The following is a 17,500-nucleotide window of genomic DNA, read 5'->3' on the forward strand; positions in this document are numbered from 1 at the left end:
CGACACGTTCTACTCGTACAAAAAGTTTCATTCGATTTAAAAAGTAGTTAAACGGATGCAGAAAACTCGAATGCTATCCTTTCTTGATTTTCACCATTTTCTCTATCAGGCACGTTAAAGTTGGCAAAAGGTTTGAGTTCAATTGATTCCGAGTCTCGGCGCAACCATTAGCGCACGCCCACCTGGCCTATCAGCCAGAAGGGATTTACAATGAGCCTTGATGATCCCTACTCTGACTAGCTAAAGCATCGCCTAAATGCAATCAACAGTGTCTGTCTATGAAAGCGGTTGGAGTGAACTGGCCTATATGGCCCATGCGTGCCCAGCGGAAGTCGCGAGTGCTATCCATCTAATCTTTTCCCCTTTTCAACCGAAGAACCATGTCATTTGATGATGAGTGACGAAATCCTTTACACAACTTATCTTCCGAAGAGACCATCTGACGAGTTTTACATGAGAGCGTATAAATAGAAAATTCAGTCAACTTTTTTCGAGCCCACGGTCTCTGGTCTGGTTGGCACTGCCGATTCTGGCGCATTTTCACTTGGTGCCTGAGGCTTAGCGGCACTGTCACTATCACTTCCCGGTTGATCGATCGCCTGCTGCTCACTATCATCGCCCACTTCGACCGATGGTGATCCCGTCTGCAGTTGTCGAGCTTCACCGTTTTGAAGCTTCAACTCAGACTCCACTGAAGCAGAACAAGCGAAAAGAAAACGATTGGAAATTAAAGGTAAACTCCTTTTCCAACAGCACCCCATTACTTACCGGGGCCTTCCTCTCCGACGCCCGGACTACGGCGAGATTCGCCTGATTGTGAGGAGTCCGAAGAAGCATCCTCCTCTTCACCTTCGGAACCGTCGCTTGAGGCGGACTTCTGCTGAAGCTTGTCAAGCTCGTACTGTTCCGAGGAGAGTCGAGGTGCCAATGGGCGTTGCTTTTTCGCAGGATTGAACAAGCCACAGAAGGCACACCGGAAAGCCGTGAATTCGTACTCTTCCTTCAGTGCCATACCTGCAAAGGGAGAAGATCAACCCAATTAGCTCACCGTTCAGAGGGTACGGCTCCAGACAGGATACCTACCGTTATGCATGAAGCATTCGTTACAAATCATCGCGAACCGGTTAGTGGGCCCATCGCCTACTAGATAGTCAACCATCTTCTCCACGACGCTCTTCTCGTTGTGATTGATGATTGGGAACGGTGTCCGACGGTAGACTCCGGGCTGTCTCGCTGGGAACGGTTGTTGTACCGAAGGCCGTTGCATAAAATTGCCCGGTGCAGTCCGTGGCGTTTGCATAGGATTGACTGGACGGATCATCTGCGGAGTGGCTGGCGTACCCATCGGCCTGCCGGTTGTCGGTGGAGAGAGCTGTCTTTGCATCGCACTAGCGGGTGACGGTGGACGCGGCGATGGCACTCCCACGGGCATTGGTTTCGGTGCCGGAGTGCGCAGCGCGTTCAACGATGCATTGAAGGCCTGCGTCTGCAGCCGGTGTGACTTTTCACCGAACTTGTCCAGAATCTCGACCGCCACCTTGTACGTTTCCTTTTCCATAACCTTTTCGAGTATTTTCTTCTTTTCTGCGCGCAGATCTTTTAGTTTATTCGAGTTCAGGCGCACCTTGCGCTCGTAATGCCATGCCAGGACTCGCTTCACAATGAAAATTCTACGAACAAAAGGGAACAGCATTAGGCATTAGGTACAGTTATGCGAGGTAGAGCGGACTGGTTGCGCCTTACATGATCGGACAGATAAGGAGTGGAACCGAGTGTACGATTCGTTCGTTCCATGTTGGCGGGAAGAAGGCGAAGTAAAACACGAGCGATGCGATAACATAGAGCACGATCGATGTGACCAAGAATCGGCCCACGAAGCGTTTCCGCCGTGCCTGCGTGCTGATCGTGTACGCCTCCAAGTCTTTTATCTTCTCCTCCAATCCTTCGAGTATCTGCAAAGTCGTTTTCTCTTTCTACGAGAAAGAAAGCACGGAAGAAAAGTGAATAAGAGTTAAAAAAAATGAAAATGAAATATAATTACAACGGGCATCGGAAGGAGGCATTTATTGCTTTGCCTTTTCCATCATTTGGACGCTTCACTGACTTCAGCGACGTCGTTCGTGTACACCATCGAGGCTTGTAGCAAGGCATACGTTTGAACTTTTACCGTTTCAAGCCAGCTACTGTTTTTTTTTGCTTTTGGTGGCTTCCCATTGATCACGTTGGTGTAACCACTAATGGAACCACCGACCAGCGCTCATCCAAGAGACCAATCTAATTGAATATTTATGTTTCCCTTCTGCTGCACATCGTGCGTTCACTTCGCACTAAAGCCGGTGCCATTTAGCTATTCCGATACACGCATGCCATTTAGACGACTGCAAGCAGAATATTTCTTGTTCGTGGATAGTTCAAGGTGACCAACACAAGGCATTTATTCTAGTACCTGGTCCGGATTCGGTTTAGGCCAAAGACATCAACGGGGCCAAAGCAGAAATAAGACCAGATGACGGACATAAAGGTGCTGCGTCATGAGCGTCGTCTTTTCGAGAGGGTTTCGATACTCTTTTTAAGGTGCCAAAGTACATCCCATAAATCCTTCGGGCTTGTTTCGAAACGAAAGTTGTCCTTATCGTTCGACCATCACACATCCGCCTCTGTGTGTGCGTCACGGTACATCGATATGATAAAGGTTGGGGAGCTGGCGACCAAGATACTTACCCGAAATCTTGAAATTATAACCCCCATCGTGTCTACTGGATGAAATGCAAGCGGGAAACTGGTCCGATCTCTCTACTGCGGTTGATGGTTACTGCAAAGGACAGGAAAGCGCGCGTTAATAACGATCAACATCAAATCCTCCGGTTCAAGTCCAAGCAGAGTGCATGCTATATTTAAAATCCATAATGGATTTCAAGTGCCGAAACCGTCGGTCGTTTTTTCTTCTTTTTCCTAGCTAAACCTTGCCAAAAATAGACCGAAGGATGCCCACCGGCTAGCGCCGATCTCTCGATGATCTCTTACCAGGTTTGAAAGCGATTTTAGCAGCGTTTCGGGGAAATCTTCGAGAATCCCTCGAGGTGCTCTTTCCAGAGACCGACGACGAATCTGCGGAGATAGCGGAGGTGTCGCGGTTTTCTCGGCGGCACACAACTTTCCCTCGCACTAGATCCTTGCCGGTTTTGGCCACAGGCACAAGCGGATATCCTAGAACGGATCACGCAACAATTTTACGAGTTCATTTTTACACGAGTTCCAAAAACGCTTTTTTCCACGCAAGCACAAAATTAAAAAAAAAATGTTTTGATGCCGATTCCAAAATGGTGCCCACTAACCCACGTCCCATACAACCTTGAATGAGATTGAAAAATTACCGCTTTAATATGAACGCGTGAACTATTTTACTTCAGAATTCTCACAAATCAGTGCAATTGAATTGAAAATTGGGGTGTTTTTCGTGAAGGAAAATTTGATAAATTTTTTTGGAAATCTCATTCTATTTCAGCACTGCAACGAAAAGATTATTAGACCTTCCCGTTTCTACCACGTGTACTTTCGATGCCATTATAGTGCTGTACTATCCATCCATGGTCCGTTTGGTCCGTGTTGAAGCCGGATTACCATTTGAAACGCGCTTGAGCTAGTGCACCGAATCTTTTAAATCCTGATCATCAGCACCAACAATTTACCAAAAAAGTAGTCACTGAACGATACTATCACTAAATTCATTCAATAAATCATTAGTCCAACCATTTAACGAATTACTTGGCGTTTGCACCGAAAACCCCAGATAAAAATGTCTAAAACAAGAAATGATCGCAGAGGAGATTTGAAGAGCAGAAGGTCTGGTACGCGATTGATATCACATCGAGTCGCATAGTCGTGTTGATTGATTAATCACTATATCATTAGCATGCGCAGATGGTTTATGCGAATTTGGAGAATTGGTCAGCAAATTCGTATCCACGATGAGTTAAGTATTTATCCAGATGCAGAGGCACTATAAAACACCCTTCGACATAGTACCGGAACACCATTCTGGTTTGGCCTCGGTACGTTACGGTTACTTAAGTGAAGGACAGTGTGCTGTGAAATCATGAAGTTAAGTGTTTGTTTTATTCTATTTTGTGCGATAATTTGGGTGAATGCCGGTGACCAATGTACTGCGCAAACAGTATCTAGTGCCATCGCAGTTTCGGATCCCGTGACACAGTTAATTCTCGCAAAGTTGGAGTACTTGCAGCATAAGTTTCTGGAGCTGCAGTACGAGTTACACGAGCATCGAGAGGAGAGTGCACAGAATCAAGCGACACAGGAGAAAACTTTCATTGACTTCCTGTGGACTTTGGAACGTTTAGATGATCGACTACAACATGATGTGGGCCGCAATTTCACGGTGCTGCAGGAAAGATCGTGGCAGATCCTTGTTCAACAGACAGCGTGTGCCAATCATGATGCGTTACGAGAGAAACTCTTCGATTTCATACCGAAACAGAACCAATCACTCATCGATTTGGAGCAAAATTTATTGTCCAACAATTCCTCTTTCAAACTACGAAAGCAGAATTGCGTAACTCCAGTGATCACCTCAATTCCCGTAACCAGCACAACATCAGCTGCCTCGACAACAGCCAAGATTGAGTCAGGCCATTCATCTTGCAAGGATGTAGCATCAAATGTGTCTGGGACCTACTTGATTCGTGCCAAGAGTGGAAGTGATCCATTTCCCGTGTATTGTGAACAACAGCAGTTTGGTGGCGGGTGGCTCGTATTACAGTATCGATACGATGGATCAGTGGACTTTAATCGTAACTGGACTGAATTCAAGAATGGCTTCGGAGATATCAAGAAAGAGTACTGGCTGGGACTGGAGAAGTTGCACCAGCTCACATCAGCTCGTGCGAATGAGTTGATTGTGGAACTGAAAGACTTTAACGGCACATATAAATATGCCCGATATGACGGATTTGAGATCGGAAGTGAAAGCGAGCAGTATAGCCTAAAAACGTTAGGGACATATAGTGGAACCGCTGGTGACTCACTGGAGTATCATAAGGAGATGAAGTTCTCGACTAAAGATCGCGATAACGACCAATTAAGCACCAATTGCGCTATAGATTATGAAGGTGCCTGGTGGCACAAAGGTTGTTTTCATTCACATTTGAACGGGCGATATCTTAATGTCGAAAGTAATAAAGCGATGGGTTGGTACCATTTCCAAAATAACCCTCAAGGAATGAGCTATTCAAGAATGATGATTCGTTCCATATAGTAGAAATTATCATGAAACGTGTCACAGAAATGAAAGTGTCTCCTAAATGAAAGTGTCTCCTAAATGAAAGAAGACCATAAACGAATGAAAGAATATTTCGATGAGGATTTTAGGTGATTTGAGTATCTCGGTTTGAACTTTTAAAATAAATATCGAAGAAACTCAATGAAAGCACACCCTTTCAGGCATGTTGTAAGTGTTTAATGGAACGGCCAAAAACCATCCCATATTCTCTCTCCGATAACTAATACTAAATATGGTAATGCAAAGGCACCGCAACAAAAGATGCGAATCACTCTGTTGTCATCTGCCCAGCGTCGAATTAGTCTAGCCTTTAATCCAATTTATCGATTGGGATCAAAATACTATACGTTATTCACTCAACGATATTTACTTGATACTCGACACATAAAAAAGTAAATGGTATGCGGCTTTAGTTTGTTTTTGTTTTCCTGTTGTCTGAGTTGAGAGTTCATAGTTACAAAGTGTTCTTCACATTTATTTGTATGTTTTGTACATTTCGATCTGCTTTTCTATGTGTAAGATATACAGGATTAAACCCACCGTCGAACCATGCAGGATGCCTCATTGAAAATCATTCTGAATAATATATTCTTCAATTTCCACTTCATCATTTAGCGATAATTTATTTGGTTTTTAACTCATAAAGCAATTCTCTGCTGCTGTTGTATTTACACTATATTTAATTAAAATCACACACGCAATATTAGGTGATAGAATTATTCTACACTCTAGCTGTTACGATTAAACCTCCCAACAACACCGGAAGCAGTGTCCAGCGTGCAGACAGCGCTGCAGACGGGCTGTGTCCATTTCTTCCCATCAATGGTTGAAAGAGCGCTACATCCTCCATGCGAGAACTCCATCCTATGATCTACAATCCAAAAGTTCAGTATTAATATCAGCATTATCCAAAAATAACATCTCTACGCACCTCTTCGTCTCTGTTCTGCGCTTCGAGCCAGGCCTCTAATGGTCGGAAGAACTCTAGCAGCGGATCTACCGACAATCGTGACGTCTTTCCTCGGGTAAGAAGCTTGATGAGCTGGGCAGCCGTCAGTGATGCACCTTGTTGCATGACGTCGCTGTAGTCAGAGAAAAATTGTAAATCAACAGCTAACAGTAGTGAAATGCGTAGGCTTACGTACCTTAGAATTCGGCCCGCTTCACGTGACCGATAAAAATCACACGTGTGCAAAGGTCCATAGTGGTTCGCAGCAAGGCATAGTTCGGAGAAAATCTGAAACTGCAGTACGGTGGCCACGAAATATTTGATATAATCCTGATCGGATATCACATGAAATTTGGCTCCGGCATCAAAATGCTCGAATGCACGTCCAGTGGGTGGTATCATCCCTTGGTATCGCAATCGAAGCTCCCACCAGCGAGCATTCATCCCCACAGGGCCCTTCTCGAACACGTACCAGCGCCACTAAAAAGAAGAAGGAAGAAATAGGATGATGTCACCAGATTATCTCACTGTCTCTTCCGCTTATTCAAACCTCCCTGCCCCGTTCCTACCTTCTCCAGAGCTATGCTAAATGCCATAAATGGTAGCTTATCCAACGCCAAGTTAAGCAGGTACTCGATGTTGATCACCGTATTACCATTTGCCACCGTAATGGAGCTGCTGAGCAGTCCTATTTTCTGTAAATGTGCCGGCCCTCCAACACTAAGTGCTACCGCATTCGCCAGCGCCTCATGGAACGCTGGATTCGGTCCTTCCCGATACAGGAACGGTTGACTTGCGTACTGCATGTAGTACTGGATGTGTGTCATCTCGTGATGAGCATTGATGAAGTCATCCAATGACACCTGGGTGCACTGCTTGATTCGGAAGTCCACCTTATTACAGAAGTCCCACGCCGAGGCACTGCACTGTCCCGCACTGTCGGTCGGGCTCTGCAACATCGAGTTGCGCCAAAACTCGGGTGCCATCGGTGGAAGCCCGATCGAAGTGAAAAACTCCTCCGCCGTTTGGAACATCTTTAATGGCGTGTAACCCTGGCGCACCATCTCACCCGTCACATCAGGAGACTCCAGGGGCCCCGGTTTGATGATGTCCATAATGTGCCTCCAATTCTGGGCCCACATATTACCCAGCAGATGGGCCGGTATTGGGCCATCTCGTCGGACAACGTGCTCACCATACTGTCGAACCAATCCCTTCCGCACAAAGCTGAATAGCTGCTTGTACAGTGGCTGCAGCTGACCCCAGAGATCGTTCACGGTGAAGAAAAAGTCCTCATCCTCATACACTGAGCGCATCTGTTCGCCAGCATCATGGAAACCGTGCCGTTCGGCCGCCTGGTTCGCCAGATCCAGATAGCGCATGAACGTGTTCCTCACCGGCGGACCCGTCTTCTCGTGCCACGCAATCCAGTAGTACCGCAGCTCCTGTTCCGAGCGGCTCGTCTCCATTATGCGCACCAGATCGGGCGTGATCTTCAGATCACAGTATCCACTGTATCCGGTGACGTAGTTGGAGCTTTTATACCCCGAAAATGTTCCACCATCGCTGGACTCTTGACCACGGTAGGGACACACTTTGGCATTGTTGTAGTTATCCTTGAGTAGCGCCAAAACGTGCTGCAGCTCGGTGTGCTTATCCTCGCCCAAACCACACCGTCCCTGCTGCACGATACGCCCCAACTGGCGCCGGATGCTGGTGTCTATGATGCGCGAGGAATCGAACGCCACCGCTCGGCGCCAGGTGATGCATTCAAACTTTGCGGCCAGATTTTGCTGTTCCCGCATTCGCCGCTTGTTGAACTCGGTAGCGTTGGTGGAGAAGCGCCACTCCGCGTTTGCCACCCGGTTACACATCTCGGCCGCCTCACGATCAAACTCACGCAGAAACTGTATGGCTTCGGCCAGATTATCATTGCTGGTCTACGATCCGAAAGGAGATAGCGAAGAATATTTCGTGAATTACTTTGTATTCAAGACACCTTTTGCTCTCCACTGATTCACTCAACGTGTATAGGGTGTATACGCAAACCTTCGAGCCCTTCAGGCGAAGTTTACCTCTGTATAGCGAAGATCGCTGATCTGACCCTTCACTAGCACTGCCAGCAGAGTGCAACAGAACAACACATGCACCATGGTTTCTGATGGGGGTTCACGAAAGGGGCGCACGCATCACTGACCGCACCACACCAGAACCTAGAAGAATACGACGATCCTCTAGATAGATACCGCCGTCTGCCCAAAAGAACACTCCCAGTACACCAGCTTCTTAGCTACCCAACACGCAAGCGATCCGCGTGCGTCCAACGTTCGCCTTCGACCGGATCCAGTGCGTTACTGCGGTGGCCTCCGGTGGTGTCGTCAAACTATGAGCCCGTTTGCCAGACCTAGAAGTGATTCTCTCGCCTTGCCTCACCCCGACGTTCCCCCGTATTGTGTTTTCATTCCGCCCAGCCAGCCGAGTGGCACAGTTCGTTGCCAAAGGGAGGCCCCTTACGGCAAAGTACATTTGATTACAACGGAGATGATTGCTTCGAAAACCACTCACTGTAACGACGGAAATGTGCGGCATGCGCGGTAGCGGATCAGTCGGATGTGCGCGAAGTCAAACTGTTTTCTACCGAAAAACACCTTCTTTGCATCGCAAGAGACGCAGATGCGCTCAACAGTTGCTGTTTGAGGTTGAGGTTGTAGCTAAAAATGGCATGCCTCTTGCGGAGGTGACTCTTGGACATTAACTTTAAGTTTTTACGTCTGGCAACTGACATTTTTAACTATAACTTGAAAATTATAAATCAGGTTTTATAGCCTTTGATTGCTAAACACTGTTGAAGGGATTCGTTTCATGGCAGAAAGCTAGTGTTGTAGTTTGCCCGAGAATGATTTTCGCCTGGTTCCACTTCGGGAAATGAAAGCATCATCAGAACGGTACTCATAATTTGGTTGTTTTCTAAATGTGTTACGAACTGAACACAATGAACTAACGTACTGTTCTACTCTAGTTTACCGATTGGAGTGGAAACGAAGTCAGCAAACACCGTTCCTTCTTCACTATTGTTCTACGCCTTTCGGTAACCACTTGTATTGTAATGTATTCTGTGTGTATGAGGTAAATAATGCCAGCAAAATTCCTGAATTTTTCCATCCCGCTCGATGTATGGCGTAACATTAGTGTGCATGGAAAAACAGTAATTGTAACTTGAATGATCCGCAAATTCGCAGATTTTCCTCTTCCGGTAAAACCCGCGGCTCCCGCCTGTCGCCTACACCAGGTTTGCATCAAAGCGATAAGATCAGGGGACGTCTTTGAAGCTCTCGGCAATGTGGCTCTGGCATCAACCCGGCAACCGTGCATAGAGCTTCTATTAGCAACGTCCGTATTCTAACCGCTAATCTGTGCGCATGGGGCGGTGAGCGCTTGAACAATGGATCAATTAGAGGATGGGGGTTTTATTGCTTCTTTTCCACCTTTGCCGGAAATCTCTCGGTGACATCTTACGCTATTGACCTCATAAGCGACGGGTATGATTTTTGTGTCATACTGTACGCTTCAGCGCGGACCCAGGGCCTTGAGCACGCTCTGACACGCTCTTCTTCCTATTTTGTCCCATCTCCGACATTAGCCGCCGTATACGATTAGTAGCATCACAGGTCAGGGGTTGGACTACGATGTTTTTCATTTCCAAAAAGCTGGTCTTTCAACAGTAGCAAAGCAATATTGTAACAAACCATGCATTATTGGGAAGAATGTTAAAGTGGCCTATGTTAAAGATTGGCTATGGTTCTATTGAATTATTGCTGTTTAAGCTATTAAGCATATGCTATCCATTCATGTGATTTCTGCACCCTCATAACATTTTTTTGATTTGGGGCGACTTTTTCTGGCAGTTTCCTATGCTTGCAAATATCAATTCCTCAAACAATTGCGCAAACAATTAAAATCCCCAGTTTCTCATTATTTTTATGTGATTACATTTTTCCAATAACTCTAGCAGAGAGTTGGGAGTTGGGATAAATCGCCACAAGGAATTGCTAGAACCACGAGATGCTCTATTAGGTGTTCCTATTTAGTTAGCATTGCTATTCCTGGTTCAACACGCAGTAAATCACCGCACTTACCGTTTTGGGCTTCGAAAACTTAGCTTTCGGTTTTGCTTCAGCCATCCTTTAAGGATTAGAGACTAGCGTCCTTCCCATTTTTTACATCCTGTAATCCCTTTCACATCTTACTATATCATGCAAATAAGAACTGTTGAATTGCTTATAATATGGTGTCGATACATGAATCGTTGCACATCATGTTGAGCATGTAAAGTAAAATTAAGACGTTTGCTCACAAAAAACGTCTTCTTTTTAAGACGCACCGATCCATGGAATCGTTTGAATGACATAATGTATATAAATGTTCACAGATGCAACATCGCAGCGATCCTTTTGAGTTTTACGGAGAGTTCCTCTGGCTTGTTAAATCGCTTTCTATCTATTATTTCTTTTACCTAACAGATAAAATAAAGCAAATTTTTACCACACATCTTTTACAAAGCGTTATTTTTTTAATAAGTTTCTCGAAGAGCTGCTAAATTGCTTTGTTATAGGCAAATGTTTCAAAATAACATCTATATCTTACAGCATTTTCCAAAGTTATTGAAGTGATTTTTAAATTATTAAATCACAAATGTGTGAACGTTTTATTAATTTTGCTATTTAATAAGATAAAAGCATTTTTATAAAATCTGGAAGAAAGGGTATCAGTAAGCACTAGGTTTTAGATTTTTAATCGACATGAGCAAGCATTAACGAAGCATTATTTTAACTATGCAATTCTACAACTTATTTACACTAGTCTCACCGCTTTCAACATAATTGAAACGAATTGCCAATATTTTCCATTGTTGTTTATTTTGTGCCATACAAAAACATGAACCTTTTCCGTATGCTTCGAGCTACTAATTGGTTCATCTAATTTAGTCGAAAACGGAACCAACAATTTCTAGATCCATCTTTCCACTTACTGGAAACAACTATCGCGGCCTTTGCAACCAATTTTTCCTGCAATCACCTATTTAGCTTATCGTTGAGCTCGTGCTCGCGCATAATGTAATCTCTAACGAACTGCTGTACTCGCACCGGGAACAACCTGCATTGAAGAACAGTGCATGAGTTAAAAATCCAACATTAGAAGTTGAATACACACCGGCCTATTCATACTTACAACATAAATCGAGTGAACACACCGAAAAGTCTCGGTACGGTAACGACGAAATCCTGTCGTAGGATTCCTTGCACAATTTCCGCAGCAGCTTTATCAACCGTCAACGCTTCGAACCTGAGAAAAGATCGGTTTGAACTTTCAGTTCGTCACTCTTACACACCGTTAGACGATGCAGCGCTCTTACCGTGGTTTTTGTAGAAACTCCACCACCTCTTTGCGCGTCGTCACGTAGTAGGGATTGACGCACGTGGTTCGGACGTATCGCGACAAACCCTGGATTCGGAGCTGCTCCGTGAGCGAAGCCATGAAGCCAGACACGGCGAACTTTGTGGCCGAATAAACGACGCCCCATGGGAACGCATACATGCCGGACATCGATGAAACGCCAACGATGTGGCCCTTCTTACGTTTGACCATACCATCCAGAAACACTCGGGTCATCTGTAAAGAAAGGAATCGCATCAATATTTTTCTCCCCTATCTATCTGTCCGCTTCGTATTATTATGCAACAAAATGCGCGCAGTATTAGGATGGATACACTCGGAGAGGCCCTTTGGCTGACAAGGTCGAATATCAGAGACGATTCCGAGAGTTTCTAAAATGTAAATTTCTCTATAGTGGATTATAAAACCGGATTCATCAGCCGTTATTCAATCGTCCGGAAAAGGGCCCAAAACCCCTGCGGGTGAGATGTAAATAACCCTTCCAGTGTGGCCTGTTGATACATAATGTGCAGAAAGAGATGGAGCATTTCTCATGCACGCTGGCCACTGCTAATTAACTGTATAACATCCAAGACTTTTTAACCAAGGCCCAGTGACAGACTCATTCCAAATCGTCGAAATGCAGCTTCACGTTGTGTGAGTATCAAACATACGAGTAGCAACGCAGCTGCTTGCTTTAACATACACTTTGCCTAACAAACGACATCCTATTAACGAGTCTCACGGCTGCAGATGGTGTGCATGCGTCTCGACAAACCGCAGATGCGTCATCAGCAACCGAATGCCGTGACATGATAAATGATGAAAATTCGTTTATACGCCTGCGATAATGCGATCCATTTCGACACACCACCGTCACTGATTCGCCAGCCACTTTGCCTGAAGGACGATCGAGAGGGCAAAGCCGTTGGCCGGATTGGCGATCTTACGATCGCGGCCACAGCATCCCGGTAAGACCGAACCAACTTTGAAACACTTTACTTTTTATTCCACGCTTCAATTATTCCCGCCTTCTACCCCGTCAGCATAAGAACTCCACTCGAGTTGATGGAGAATGCTACATACAACCGCCTCATCATCCCCCCATTGGGAGGGGGGATGTCTTACGGGAAATCCGATGGCCTATTAACGCAACGCGAACCAATCACAACAATGATGGTGCACTATCACCACCGCCACCGTCCGTACGATGGCAAACAGTCCAGTGTGCGACCTCGTGCGACTACACCGGGCACGACCGGGCACATGCCTGGTCATCACGTCACAAAAGAGGGGATGGGGAGGTAAAAAAAAAGTGGCGAACATCGCTTGATAGGATCTCGAACGGGGTGTTTGATGAACGGTGTAACTCTCAGGGAACCGTAGGATTGATTAAGATTTGATGCTCGACCCCCCGGGAACAGGGGGTGGTTGCCCAATCGATCACTTTAACATTGCCGTTGCGCAACAAACCAAACTTTTATCACCCTTTTCGTAATCTTTGTCACACCAGCAGACCGCATGGTTCGTGGTATGCGAATTAACGAACAATTTTTGAACAGGTTTTCTCCTTTTGTCTAGCACTCGGTGTGGCCTGGGGTGCGTGTGCGTGTGTGCTGTTACAGTAATACTCCGTTTAGGGAATTTAACTCTAATGTAGTAATATAGTGCTAACATGCGAGGAGCATAACAACCGAAACCCAAAACCGACATCGACAGGTCAGCATCTCCCCCATCCCTTGCGGTAGGTTTCGTTGTGAAATCCACGTCCAGTGGTCCAACGACAGCGCACTAATCACTGATTGTGTTTAACTATTCAGCCGGTTGGGTTTGAAATGATCGGCCAGCTGGCTGATTATGGGTGTTTCGTTACCAAGGCAAATTGTGTTACGCGGAGATGCTGGAAACGAACAGAGAAACGATCTGTTGTGGGACCGGTGATCGACTTTCGCTTTTACGACCTTTGCCTACGCCGGAGTTCGGCCCTCAGTTGTGGTCAAATGACGGCCAAATCGTACGGTTGTGTCGTTTCAAGGAAGCAGAATGCAAAGCAGCCGTCACCGTCGCCTCCAGCGACCATTTAGCGTATCGCGCTGGGGGGGGGAGTCTTATAGTGCACTAACACGGGCGCGAAAGCATTGTCAACGCGCACGGAAGTGTTGACGACGGTGACCGGTGACGATTATTTACCCAAACGTGCGACTTGAGATTCACATCCATCACCGCGTTCTCGCGCTCGACGCTCGCTTCACCGACGAACGCAAACAGTATGATGCCGGCGTTGTTGATGAGTATGTCGACCGGTCCGCAACCGTCCCGCTCCATCCGCACCGCCAGCTCCCGGCACTCCTCGTACTTGCTCACATCGACCCGGTACGCCCAGGCTTTCGTGGTACCGCCGGATTCGCGCTTCAGCTCGGTGCACGTGCGTTCGGCCGCCTCGAGATCAACGTCGACCAGCACTAGGTGAGCGCCCCTGGCCGCAAACAGGTGTGCCATCGCCCGGCCCAACCCATTACCACCCCCGGTAATGAGTACGAGCTGGCCCCGAACATCCTTCTCACGCCGTGGCACCGCGATCGTGTAGATTTCGTACAGCAATGGCACTAGCGCGAGTCCGACCACTTTCACTAGATCGATCGCGATCAGAACGACGGTGAACAGCGTCTCGAGGGCGACAAACAGTTTGTACTGGATCCCGGTGGCTGTTTCTGGTGTGGTCGCTGGCCGGCCCGTCACTGCCGTCGCTCGTCGGTTCGTGGTGTCGTCGTGGCCGTCGCCGTCACCGGTAATCGTCGCGTCGCACCCTATCTCACGTCCCAGCCCGGCGCCGCCGCCAGCTGCCGTGGCTGAGGAGTTTATCGCGACGCAACCCGCACTATTCATCTTCGATCCGATGCCGTTGAGGTCGCGATGGAGACTGACCGCGGCGAGCGATCGTGCGGTGACGCAGTCGGTCGCTTCCGAGAGGAGCGTACTGGGTAGCTGGAGGAGGGAGGGGGGGAGGGGGGACGCGGATTAGAGGCGGTTGGTTAAAGGGGAGGCGTGCAATAACTCATCGTCATAGCGCGGGGGTCATGCGACGTGAAGTGGATTGGCGAGCTCTTGATCTCTTGTCTGACAGATCGTCTCGTCCCCGTTCCCCGCCAGCACAGTCCGGTCCGGTCCGGCCGGCGTGGAAAGTCCACCGGTCTGCCATTCTCTGACGTCGGTGCAAACACATTTGTGTTGGTATATAGTGTTTTTGTTTGGCCCCCACCCGGGGGTCTGTCTGCCGGTTGCCGTAATAGCCGGTTTGCCATTTTTCGGTGCCCGTTCTTTTGTCTGGATCTAAGCAGAGGCTCAGGTGCTGACAGTGATCGCGTGAGATCGCACATACCGGATACCCAAGCCGGACACCTCAACGGCGTTTCTGTTTGTTCTGACGAGGTGATCGCGAATCGTGGATGATCTTATTTCGGCACGTCTTAGCAAATTATTTATCTTTATGAGTAGCAGGAGTAAAATTTCACGCTTTTCTCCTCTTTTTTTTGGCACAGCGCACATTGAGGTGCGGTTTATGAGGTTCGCCATTTCTTTGCTGCAAAAAGCCGTTACCATTTCTACCATGCGTTTTATGAATTTTATTATCGACAAAATTGAATTTATAGTTACCCCACTATAAAGTGGAAACTCGATTCCATTACGTACATTCCTACTTCCGTTCGATTCCGTCCGATGGTTTCACAATTGGAGGGCCCACTATTAAACCAAGCAAACGCCATCGGTGCTCTAGTCGTCCAACTGTCCACCATCCTCTGACCACCTCCGACGTTAAGCATATTTGCTCGAAATGTTGGTATGCTAATTGTGGTGACCGATGATTATGCTGTCTAGCCACCGGCTATACCCGTGGTGACGCGTTCGATTTCGGCGTCATATCGCGGGCGATTGTTTGCCGAACGCTTGGAAACGGTGACGGTGGTATTACAAATTTCATTGGTCATTGGCTGGACAATTTTCGGGTAAGGTGGTGGGCCAATCGCTGGGCCAAGCACTGCTCAACTCATTAGCATGGTGGCCTTGTTTTCGCGAGACGCGATCAGCTTCTTGTTGTTGGTTTGTTTTTTTGGTAGCTTTGTCTTTTCCCTTAGCGTCGCGGCAGCATGAGTTGAACAAACGATCAGTTAATGATTTGTTTGAGCATCGTGGGTGCTGCGTGTGCGTTTTGGCGTCACAGACAGTCAGCTGCTGTCACTGATTGGGATCTTCGTCGGTCTCCTTTCGCACGCACACGTCATCTATCGCGCTTCGCTATTACCTTTCCCCACCTCTTTCATGTGTGGTCAACTGCGGATCAGTGTCACGGTGTTTGGTTTCGACTTTGGTAAGCATTAAAAGGGGAAAAAAAATTACCAGACAGCTTTCACATCATGTTTATTCTGCGCGGTTGTTATCATGCGTACAGCGCAATCGCAAGTTGCGGAATTAAATCAAAGCTCCAAATGTACTAACCGCGGATTGAAGATGGCGACTGGTAAGAAATGGATTCGCCAAATGGCTTTTTTTGCATCGTTGATTTCCCGTAAGTTATCTCATGGTTACACATTGCTGTTAATGCCACTGGTTCATACTAGCGCGCTTAGTGGTGGTGTCTGTGTCTTTCACTTTCAGCCTCGAATTTCCAAAGATAGATGCTTTGGGCTCGGGATGTCAAATGTGAAGATTTATTTTTCTGAATTCCTTCTCATAGACGTTCGATTAATACGTCACACTCGGAGTATGATCCGTCTTGTCCAAGTAGAAGATAGTTTTCGAACGCTGGCCATCGTCAGATATCAGATTCTTCAGCAATAAACCATGATGTCTGTCTTCACAACGCGTTTCATGTAGTTTTTGTTTTACATACCAAGGAAATCCCTACTCATAACAGCTTATGTTGATGCTCCATCCGAAATGAAGCGTGTGCGCGATCCGGATCGAGCTTTCACTATGTAGGTCAAGGCCAGAAGCTTGTGGTGAACGACCGATCGATTGGTCTTGGTTGCTGCCGGCCAGCAGTAACCAGTTCGATCCAAACAACGAAATGGAATACAATTTCTTGACCTAGAAAATACTTATCCTAGCGAGTGGGTTTACCTTGGGAACATTAATTTAGTTTAACTTGTAAACATTAAAGTAGTTGTCCTGGTTTCATGACGGTTACATGGGCAACAACTATAGTGAATGCCAAAAGGATTATGCAGAGATTTAATGTCGATGTTTCCACAGAACCGGAAATTTCGCTGCAACGTCCCTGAAAATAGTTCTGCATGCGTTCTGCTGCATCTCATCAAGATGGCTGCAGATGGAACAGAGCCGTGCAGTTGATTTAAATTTTAAAAAACATATTTGATCGGTGGAGTGATTGTAATTTTGTTTTGCGTTTCCGAAACACTGAACAAATATTCAGACATTTACAAAGTATCTCTGGTTTCTGTAGCAGCGTTTGAATGCAATATTTAGCTCTGTATCAATTTCAGTCAAACACACTTTTATTATTTATTTACAATCTTTGTTCCTTTTCTGTGCAGTTTCATAATTTCATCAGCTTAGAACATTTACGTTTTATGTCAATATTGGTTAATTTTTTGGCGGGTCATCGAACTTTTGTCTGTTGCTTAACGTTCACTTGATGGATGAGTCTTTTAGATAAGTCGTCTTGATTGCAGAATTGATGATTTATGATTTGTAATCTCCGAATTAATGGTTTGTGTTGATTTTGGAGCTTATGATTGATGAAAGCCTTCAAATCCAACCATACTCCTAGCATTGATTACCGTACTATTAGCATTTCCATAGTT

At 46.4% G+C, this 17,500-nt stretch overlaps 4 protein-coding genes across 6 annotated transcripts in view; 1 reads left to right on the forward strand and 3 right to left on the reverse strand.

The window, feature by feature from the left end:
* LOC125952649 (endoplasmic reticulum junction formation protein lunapark-B) overlaps positions 1-3,320 on the reverse strand; it is a 3,468-nt gene extending 148 nt beyond the window's left edge. Inside the window, exons 1-6 of one of the 2 annotated variants that reach the window (XM_049682257.1) lie at positions 3,025-3,320; positions 2,722-2,812; positions 1,744-1,973; positions 1,084-1,670; positions 769-1,014; positions 1-691 (exon numbers count right to left, since the gene is read on the reverse strand). The exon at positions 1-691 is cut by the window's left edge and continues 148 nt beyond it. In XM_049682257.1, the coding sequence (XP_049538214.1) occupies positions 477-691; positions 769-1,014; positions 1,084-1,670; positions 1,744-1,973; positions 2,722-2,748 (1,305 nt within the window). In that variant the 5' untranslated portion in view covers positions 2,749-2,812; positions 3,025-3,320 and the 3' untranslated portion in view covers positions 1-476. Of the gene's footprint in view, positions 692-768; positions 1,015-1,083; positions 1,671-1,743; positions 1,974-2,041; positions 2,182-2,721; positions 2,813-3,024 lie in introns of those variants that run through there. The other variant, XM_049682258.1, reaches the window with a different exon arrangement.
* Positions 3,321-3,989: 669 nt separating this feature from the next.
* On the forward strand, positions 3,990-5,272 carry LOC125959466 (fibrinogen-like protein A). The gene is made up of 2 exons (XM_049692289.1): positions 3,990-4,052; positions 4,214-5,272. The coding sequence occupies exons 1-2, from the start codon at positions 3,990-3,992 to the stop codon at positions 5,270-5,272; spliced, it is 1,122 nt and encodes a 373-aa protein (XP_049548246.1).
* Positions 5,273-5,965: 693 nt separating this feature from the next.
* LOC125952637 (angiotensin-converting enzyme-like) lies at positions 5,966-8,584 on the reverse strand. Of its 2 annotated transcripts, XM_049682240.1 has the most exons (6): positions 8,523-8,562; positions 8,321-8,458; positions 6,815-8,185; positions 6,442-6,725; positions 6,228-6,378; positions 5,966-6,167 (listed from the first exon to the last, which is right to left on the reverse strand). In XM_049682240.1, exons 2-6 carry the CDS (start codon positions 8,396-8,398, stop codon positions 6,018-6,020), a joined length of 2,034 nt encoding a protein of 677 aa, XP_049538197.1. In that variant the 5' UTR covers positions 8,399-8,458; positions 8,523-8,562; the 3' UTR covers positions 5,966-6,017. The 2 variants fall into 2 exon arrangements, with proteins under 2 accessions (XP_049538197.1, XP_049538196.1); XM_049682239.1 differs by having other exon boundaries at positions 8,321-8,584.
* A 2,360-nt stretch (positions 8,585-10,944) lies between these two features.
* Positions 10,945-15,597, reverse strand: LOC125959467 (estradiol 17-beta-dehydrogenase 11-like). Its single transcript, XM_049692290.1, has 5 exons — positions 15,568-15,597; positions 13,869-14,663; positions 11,659-11,915; positions 11,475-11,588; positions 10,945-11,399 (listed from the first exon to the last, which is right to left on the reverse strand). Exons 1-5 carry the CDS (start codon positions 15,595-15,597, stop codon positions 11,318-11,320), a joined length of 1,278 nt encoding a protein of 425 aa, XP_049548247.1. The 3' UTR covers positions 10,945-11,317.
* Between the last annotated feature and the right edge of the window lie 1,903 nt (positions 15,598-17,500).

The sequence above is a fragment of the Anopheles darlingi genome, chromosome 2 (assembly GCF_943734745.1).
Source record: "Anopheles darlingi chromosome 2, idAnoDarlMG_H_01, whole genome shotgun sequence".
Taxonomy (NCBI): Eukaryota; Metazoa; Arthropoda; class Insecta; order Diptera; family Culicidae; genus Anopheles; species Anopheles darlingi.

Bases quoted from the DNA above. Each gene is read 5' to 3' on its own strand.
- LOC125959466 (XM_049692289.1), top strand. From the start codon at position 3,990: ATGCAGAGGCACTATAAAACACCCTTCGACATAGTACCGGAACACCAT. The intron at 4,053-4,213 runs GTACGTTACGGT...CCCGTGACACAG, and splicing joins ACCATTCTGGTTTGGCCTCG to TTAATTCTCGCAAAGTTGGA.
- LOC125952637 (XM_049682239.1), bottom strand. From the start codon at position 8,398: ATGGTGCATGTGTTGTTCTGTTGCACTCTGCTGGCAGTGCTAGTGAAG. The intron at 6,726-6,814 runs GTAGGAACGGGG...TCTTCTTTTTAG, and splicing joins TTAGCATAGCTCTGGAGAAG to TGGCGCTGGTACGTGTTCGA. The intron at 6,168-6,227 runs GTGCGTAGAGAT...TTTGGATTGTAG, and splicing joins CGCAGAACAGAGACGAAGAG to ATCATAGGATGGAGTTCTCG.
- LOC125959467 (XM_049692290.1), bottom strand. From the start codon at position 15,597: ATGACGCCGAAATCGAACGCGTCACCACGG. The intron at 11,589-11,658 runs GTAAGAGCGCTG...ATCTTTTCTCAG, and splicing joins GAGTTTCTACAAAAACCACG to GTTCGAAGCGTTGACGGTTG. The intron at 11,400-11,474 runs GTAAGTATGAAT...TCTTCAATGCAG, and splicing joins GTGTTCACTCGATTTATGTT to GTTGTTCCCGGTGCGAGTAC.